General features: G+C 35.3%; 1 protein-coding gene across 9 annotated transcripts in view; it reads right to left on the bottom strand.

The window, feature by feature from the left end:
* Positions 1–1852: 1852 nt before the first annotated feature.
* REPS1 (RALBP1 associated Eps domain containing 1) overlaps positions 1853–8724 on the bottom strand; it is a 58884-nt gene continuing 52012 nt past the window's right edge. For 8 of the 9 annotated variants that reach the window (XM_066315586.1, XM_066315588.1, XM_066315587.1 and 5 more), the window contains 4 exons: positions 7534–7629; positions 6789–6937; positions 6050–6155; positions 1853–5299 (listed from right to left, as the gene is read on the bottom strand). In XM_066315586.1, the coding sequence (XP_066171683.1) occupies positions 5231–5299; positions 6050–6155; positions 6789–6937; positions 7534–7629 (420 nt within the window). In that variant the 3' untranslated portion in view covers positions 1853–5230. The remainder of the gene's footprint in view (positions 5300–6049; positions 6156–6788; positions 6938–7533; positions 7630–8724) is intronic. The other variant, XM_066315593.1, reaches the window with a different exon arrangement.

Raw genomic sequence — 8724 nt, 5'->3', positions numbered from 1 at the left:
CTGCACATCTCTCTCCCAAGTTTGTGGTGGTTTTTTTTTGTTTGGTGTGTTTTTTGTTGTTGTTGTTTTTTGTTTGTTTGTTTTTAAGAAATCCACATTTCTAGTAGTTGTTAGATATAAATGTTGAATCTTAAAAATTCGTCAGTAATAGACCATAATTTTCCCACTGTTTAGAAATACTAAGATTAATATGAGACCTCCAACTTACAGCTCTTTATATTAAACCAACAAAAACCAGAACATGAAATAACTAAGAACAATTCCCCACAAACTGACAGGCTGGGACCAGACTGAATGAATGAGCAGTTTTCAAATTATCTGATCACCCTGTTCAATACAGTATTGCAGCATCAAGCCTAAATACTGAACAGATACAGTCTAACAGTTAAGCAAGTGCTAATACAAGAAATACTTGTACAGACCTCTAAAAATTGCAATGCATATGTGAAAGAAAATAGGTGTATATTAGAATAAAACCATCTGAAATAAACCCTAAATCCTACTTACAATCCAAATGACATCTACTTTCAATTTTAGTACTGACTTGGATCAATTCAGGTCAGGACGATTTTGAGCTGTGACAGCTGAAATGAAACTCTCTTAAATAAATATATAAAATTCTTGTCCACAAGAGGAAAAAAACCAAAATCTACACAAAGAGATATTTGCAAAAAGGAAGTTTTAAACAAATGTTCTAAAAGCTACAGGAAAAAAGGATAAAAAACCCTGACAAAATCGGTACTTTAGACATGAAAAGTTCTGGACATTATCAATTTTAGCACGTTATTTGGTTAGCAAGTTCACTTCAGAAGCAATGTGGTAAAAAGCACAGAAGCCAAAGTTACCAGCCTCTTCATTTGGGGGAAAAAAAAAACCAAACCAAACCAAACCCCCAAAAAAACGTGAATAATGATTGCTTTTCCACCGGAATATTCTTGTTTAATGCTACTTTATCCCGAAAGGCAAAGTGCAGAGTAAACCAGGGAATATATTCCTTTTTGGTACCCTTCTACAGCAAAAAGACTTCTTGATTCTTCTGTGATCCCTTGGTTCCTTCTGATGAGAAGGCAGGTGACAATTCAACTCAAGTTCCTTCATAAGGGCAGTGAAAGATAATGGATTAAAGCTCTAGAATAAAGGTTGTAACAAACTGAATCATTCTTCTTCCAAAGACAGGATATGGAAAAGAAAAAAAAAGTGACATGCTCAAAGCATGACACTTCTGCATTTTCTTGATTACAATGAATTAAAATTTCCTATGAAATTCCTTTCATCTTTTTCTTCAGATACACTTTGTATTTCCATACCTTGGCTAACTCATGCTTTCTATCTAGACATTATAAACATCTTTCCTACAGAATCCCTAGCTCATTGTTAAGACTATTAGGAGAACACAGCATTTAATTTTTTTTGTTATTAAAGTCCTTGGTTTTCATGTGTTTTCCTCTAGATAGCTGTATGATAAATGACTAGTACATCAATATACAGGGCTAGACAAGCATGCTGCATAAGCATCCAAATATATTCAAAATACACAAGTTATTTTTCTATCTTCCCCACAGAATAAGAACTGCATTGTTATTACTCAGCTGGAAGTAAAGTGCTTTTGCAACACATTACAATTTCATGAAATTACATTCCACTAGAAACTAAGACTAGAATGAGCTGGGAGTCAGGAGACAATGATTTGCTATTTTTTATCATTTTAGGAAAAAGTGATTAAGGCTAGGCCACCCATAAGGGGACATTTAGAGACAAACTGCACAGCTGAAATCAGAAGAGTAATTCTCAACTCTGCCCTAAATGCAGAGAAACACAGCACACCCCATCCATAAGGGACAGAGACATGTCACACAGGAAACAATGCTTCAAATTTATTTTCTTTAGTTTTAAGTTTTTATAACCTCAACTTTGTTTATCCCACATAAGACATTTTCAGTAATACGAGATCATCTAGTTCATCACAATTGCAAGGAAAATGAGGTGCATGTGAAGTACAAAAAAAAATTGAAAATACTCGCTTACATTGGATAGACTTAGAATACTGCTCAAAACAAAGCGGCTTTTCAGCTTTTTACCTTTGCATTTTGGAAATCTTCTCTGCAGTCCAAAGATAGGCAATGAATGGAGAAAAAAGCAACTCCAAAGCAGGTGGAATGAAGAAAGAGGCACATTATTAGGAGACACAAAAGAACCGCAAATCAAACGAGAAGAGACACTTTTCCAGTGACAAAGTCCAGAGAAAAACATTTCCCACGTGTTTCAGAAAGGCCTGCTGCTGTCCATCCTCCATCCATCCATCCCAGCTGGGTACATGAATCACACTCCATACTATTTAGTAGTCTACATTTATACTTGCAAAGAGAGAGCATCTCTTTATACTGTACAGAATTCCTTGCCCCAAAGAGCTTACAATCTAAGTCATAAAATAGAATGCATCAAGTAGCTGGATCAAGATCAAAGAAATGGAGAAGACAGGGAGATAATTTTATAAGGGATTAAAGTTGGGTTACATTACTAAGTGAGGTAACTTCTGAACATCGTTGGCACTGATGTTCTTAAGACATTAAGTAGTTTTCAGTTAGAAGGTCTTCTGATCATGAAAAACTGGTTTAAAATGTACAGAATGATGCACTTAAAGTAATCCACAAAAATTCTTAAAAATAGACTTGTTGGCAAGACACAAAAAGGTTCAGATTGCCGAAGTTCTTTCACTTGAGATGCTAACTTGTCATTTTATTAGGAAGATATGGATGTTAGAGAAATTCGTATGTACATGTAACATTTGCATGTAAAAGACTTTTTACATTTAAGCTTAAAATGTTAAATTCTGAGTTAAGAATCCTGTTGCTATAAACATAGGCTTAATACTTAAATAGTAATATGAAAATAGTGCTATTTTAAAAATGCATTTTAAACTTTAAAATAAACTATGGACAAGATACAGTTGGTTCAAAAAATCAACATTCTTCAATTGCAGTGACACACTTTCCCCACTTTTTAAAAAAGGGAAAAACTTTTTCCCACTCTCTTCCTGCTACTTGTCAGTTATGATAGAAGTGATCAGTCCATCAACTTTAAAGTTTTTTACTTTACTTTAGGGGTGGTCATTTGTTTTGCTGGGTTTTTCTTCACATTTCCCTATTCATATATAGTTTTCTGAAGTTGAAGCCTTGCACTTTATTTATAATTTATATGTCACCTTTGTGCCCATTACCTATAATTTCTTAATCCCTTTACATGCAAATAAAAACTACCATCTTTCATGCAACTATGACATCCTTTCACACCAGAGGATTTTGCTTTGGACTATAAACATAAACCGTGTGCAACACTTCCATGACATCTGAAAAAATGCTGGAATAGTTATAGTAGTAAAAATTCACTATAATTATCCAGTCTGTTTATGATAACAAAAAAAAAAAAAGAATACTTGTTTTTCACTGTAACATCATAACCAGTGGTAAATCTGACTTGACCTATCCTTTTGGAAGGGAAGCAAATGTCAAGAGAATTTCATTTATGCACAGAAGTGAGACAGTGATGTTAAGGACTGCTAACAGAGGATGATTTATCTTTAATTTTTAAAGGAATTTTCAAGGAAATCAAACCAGATATTAAGCCTAAAGAACTGTAAATATATTTGACCCAAGTCAATACTAACATCTACTTTTTAGAAATTACATTTGTATTAAATTTTCTTATAGGAGGATACAAAAGGAGTATAGCCACAGATTACCAAGAGAATCACTTCTGATCAACAGCTAAAACTGAGGAAAGAAAATGGCCAAAAGATTACGATCAATCACTTCTTGTACATGCCACAAAATTACAAAAAATTACCTGCAAACCTGTAATAAAACCCTCCCCCTTATGTGAATGAGTTTCAATTCCCAGGTAAAGATGAATCAACAAAATTAAAATATTGTGCTGTTTTATTGGTGTAAAAATCACACAATTGCTAGTTCTGATTCTGCAGAGATACATCCATGCAGTTAAACATCTATGATCCCACAGCCAGAAGAAGCCATTAAATAGAATATCTGCTGTTAGTCAGCAATTAATGCAAATTTACATATGAGATCAAAATGTGTGTATCGTACAATATACAACAAATCCTAATACAGTACATCAACCTGAAGAGCAAGATACACTCAAGGAACTCTGTTAATAGTGAAGCCTGTCTATATGCCAGAGAAGTAAGGCCTGGAAACAAGATGACAGAAGGTACCCCAGAATTCCTAAGAAGCAAAACTGTTCAATTTTTCTTTTTTATATATATATATATAATTTTTTTTTTTTTTTGCTGGGAAGTAGAAGTTTATAGAGGTATTGACACATTACTTGACAATACAATTTGTTATAGTGAAGACTGGTGGATGTGATCTGCTATTAAAAGGTAACATGTGAGACATGCAATTACAGGTGGTGCTTAGATAATGTGCAATTAATGTTTGGGACCTACCCTCAACTCTTTTCATGAAAGGGAGAACTAAAGAAGACCTGTTTGTTAAACTACCAATTGTGCCATAAATGTTTCTACACATGCGCTGAATCAAGTCATGAATGGATAAATGTGAACACCTGGCAATCTGTGGTTACATACTCTATAATGTATGCAACAAAAATCACAAAACCCAATCTAGTTGATATGGCAAACAGCCTGCAAGAACTTTCCCAACCTGAGTAAGCTGGGGAATTGCAAAGAGGCAGGCTTTCTAAAATTGTGAACTATTTTTCAATTGTGAAAGGCAGCTTGGGAAGTAACATTGGCTGATGACAGATTAGTAGTTTGTCTCTTTTCTGGCACAATAAAATAAATGCCATAGTGAATGAAGAGTTTCCATGCTTACAGGTTAAATCAACTGATTAGCACCCTCTTCTGCAAAGATGTTTCAACATGAAAAAAACTCACGAAAAAAATTCCAGTTGGAAATTTTGGCGACAAACTCTGCAAACTCAAGTCCAACAAAGATCACGGATACCGACAGAAAAAGATGTGATAGGCAGTGTCACATTCAAGGAAAATGTAGTTGGTTTTGTTGGGTTTTTTTTTCTCTCTGTACTGAAATTAAAATACTTAAAATACAAAAGTGGACAAACTGACAAAACAGAACCACAACATTTAATGTAGAATAGAGTGCACTGAGCTAGATGCATGGATATTTAAATAGGCCTTGAAACCAATACCCCTTTCAAATTAGTAAATTCACAGTTAACGGCAGTAGGCTTAGAGGTGAGAGAAGGGTCGAAGTTGTTCCAGTTGAACTTCCAGGGAGATTCTCTCTTCAAGAACATCCTGCAAAAGAAAGATTTTTCTACTGACAGTGCACAGAGAATGAGTACTGAAAATTTCCTCATGCATCAAAATCTGCTTCAGTTTGAGAACTAACTTACAGTCTAGAATCTTAGTAACTTCTTCCAGAAACTGAATAGAAGATTGGCTGGCTGGTAATTACTTATAATTGAAAATCAGTACTTTCCTCCAAGGCGATGCCATTTAGTATTTTTACCTTTCTTTCAAATCACCCAATTCCAAATTTGTAACCAGATGCAAATCCAACTATGATATTTTCAAATGAAGTCGAAAATGTTAAGGGAGTAAGCTCTCACCTGGATTAAGAGTATTGGAAACTCACAGTTTTCTTTCCCAGTTCTCCTCTTACGTGAATTTGACTCTCATAAACAGTAAAAAGTGAAATTCAGGCTTGGGTTTTTAAAATAACCTAAATTCCATTGTCGCCATTATCTTATTAATTCATGTTTTCATTTAAGATATTTTTTTAAAAATTATCTTGATAGTTAAAATTAGATATCTTAGGTAATATTAGATATTTTAGGTAAGAAACATGGCAAGCGAAAGACATTAAGCTGATGCCCACAGATAGCTCCAAAACATGATGGCTGAACTAGATAAATGACTATTGTTGCACTAATTATTTAACTGCAAGTTTTGTATTTCGGGTTGAAGAGATGCCTGTTACTGTGCATCACTAACACCTTGCTCTCTGAAGCTCTTCTCTTACATGGACAAAGACTAAGGAATTACCTTTAGTTGCTGCTGTAGTTCACTGTTCAATCTGGCCAAAACAGTGTTGGTTTCCTTGTTACGTCTGATTGATGCCTGAATTGCCTTCTTATCCTTCCCCACTGATCTGAGAATATATTAGAAGTACTGTAATAAGTAATTTTGCTGCTTAGCTAAACATCTCACTTACAGTCCTTCAAGTGAGTGGAATCCTCTTTTCAAAATTTTTTTCACTTGTTACACTGTTAAATTTTCCCGCTTCTGTCTGGCTTGATTAACCACGTTTGTTTGCATGGAAACACAGATATATACTTTTCATATATGCACACAGTTCATTCAAAGAGCACGCAGCAAATTTTAAAAACTTGTCATTATCAACTTTCTGAAGGCCCAACACAGCAAACCACATTCGTTTACCTCAAAGTGACTACTGCAATAGGCTATTTTCATGCTACGACACATGCTATGACACACAGACTGCACATTTTGGACTGTTCATAGTGACAATTTAAAGTTAAATTCTGCATCTTAATATCTCCAACATACTTGCAGAAGCTATAAAAAGAGTTCACATTCCAAAATTCACAATCTCTTGAAAGTCTCCTAGTAGCAGAGGCTTTGGGATGACCTTCTTTAAAAACCAAAAACGTCATAAATTGTTGAATTAATCTAAATTAAACACTATGAAATTGTTTGCAACTCCTGGAACAGAAATGTAAACTTTCCAGTAACAGATGTATTTATATACTTCTTGGGTTACCTAGGAATAGATGGCTGTGAAGCAAGAACAGCAGCTATGACACCTGTTTTCTGTGTATGTTCCTCAGCTTCAGGTCTTAGCTCATCTTCTGATTTTAATCTTCTACGAATAGGCTTCGGTGGTGGAGCAAGTGGGGTAGTGCCTTTACCCTGAAGAAGAAAACAGCCCATTAATTCTCTGAAACTGCATTTTATTTGGCTTATAACCTGGTAGCTTGTGTTTCATATTCAGTTACTGAAGCAACTGAATTTACAACCCATCAGGTATTTTCTGATGGACATCTAGCTACATTCTCATTTGGTCTGGAAAAAACCTGAAGTACTAAATCCTGCCATGTGGCGAAAGGCTATTAAGTTGCTACACACAGAGAAAGAACTGTGCAAGCAGAAATACCACAGTACAACTGAGTACTGTAAACACACAGCAACGCAGAGCACTTTCCCCCCAGTAATTACATCTCTGTAACCAAATCAAAAGTTGCTGTTGATCAAGTCCTGCACTACACATTTTGATCTGTTTCAGAAATTTGAAAACTTACAAGTATCTTTTATGCTGTCTCAAGAATAAATCTAATCATCATCTGCTGCAAAAATTCACCATACACATGGCTATTTGAAGCACCGACTGGGCCTAAGAAAACCGGGTTCAAGTGGACAGCTATAAAGCTGCTGTTGCAAATCAAAACTAAGATTTAATTTCATATACATCAGACCACTGCACTTAGTTCCAAAGGTACTTGGCCTACCGCACTACTGGGCACATTTGCAGGTGCTTTGTCTTCAACTCTTCCATCTGCTTTGGCAACTCTAAGAGAACTTGCAGAATCAGAGGGCTTTTCAACCTAAGGGAATATAAACTGTACTTAGAAATCTACTTCTTAACATATACTTCATTTGGCAACAAATTAATATGAATAAAAACAAGTATGCTGTGTTCTGATAAACAAATACGGTTAACGCCTAGAATTCTAGTTCAATTCTCATTTAGAAACACAAGTCCAATGTCATGAGGCACTGTAGAGCACAAAAGAGGCCATGGCCTGATCACAAACTGCTGGAGTTGTTTCTGCTATTACAGTACCATCATTATCTCTCACTGCCAATGATTAATCCCTTCAATGGAACACAATGTGACCGTTCCCCATCCACCTCAATGCAAAATGATCAGCAAGCTTAATTTAAGCAGTTTTCAGTGGCAGCTTAAGCTTCCATAGCTGGTTTTGCAATGAGGTACATGGAGAATGCTCAAATGGGTCTATGTCACTGACCTTCCTGAACAAGTGAAGTAAGACCATGCTACTGACAGCTGGGAGAACTTTAAAGCACCACAGGGACTTTCGCAAGTGAGGATGCAGAAGAGTCCCAGAGAACTTACAATCGAGATAAAAGCTACAAATTATCAAAGGAGAATATGAAGTAGTTTCTGCAATAGCAACTAGCTATGACATTAATACTAAGGCTTCCAAACTTTCAAGTCCTATGTCTGTAGTAGAAATCAAGTTTTTATAAACATCTTTGATGATAGAAGGATGCCAGAGTTCCATTCTGTTTGTCCACTGACTTTGAAGAAAAGTGAATTAATGAAATTTTAGCAGATGTTTACAATACAGTCATCTCCTTTATTAAGGCATGTCTTTTTAAGACATGATTTTACAATTACCAGCAAGTCATTTGGAAGGCTGGCAAGAATGAGCAGAAGAAAGGTTTTACCTGTGCTAAGGCTCAAATGCACCAACATAATTATGTGTGTGCCCACATATGCTAATAAGCACAAAAATATTTTAAATTACAATCAAGAACTGAGACGAAAAGAATTCCTTCTGCCTAGGTGTTTGGCAATTACTAAATAACTGCAGCAGTACGTAATGTAATTGCTTTCTAGCAATGGATGGAGACATCATAAAAAAACCAAACAAAAAAACCCACAACAAACTCAA

The sequence above is a fragment of the Sylvia atricapilla genome, chromosome 3 (genome assembly GCF_009819655.1).
Source record: "Sylvia atricapilla isolate bSylAtr1 chromosome 3, bSylAtr1.pri, whole genome shotgun sequence".
Taxonomy (NCBI): domain Eukaryota; kingdom Metazoa; phylum Chordata; class Aves; order Passeriformes; family Sylviidae; genus Sylvia; species Sylvia atricapilla.
This window is presented reverse-complemented; position numbering and strand designations above follow the sequence as displayed.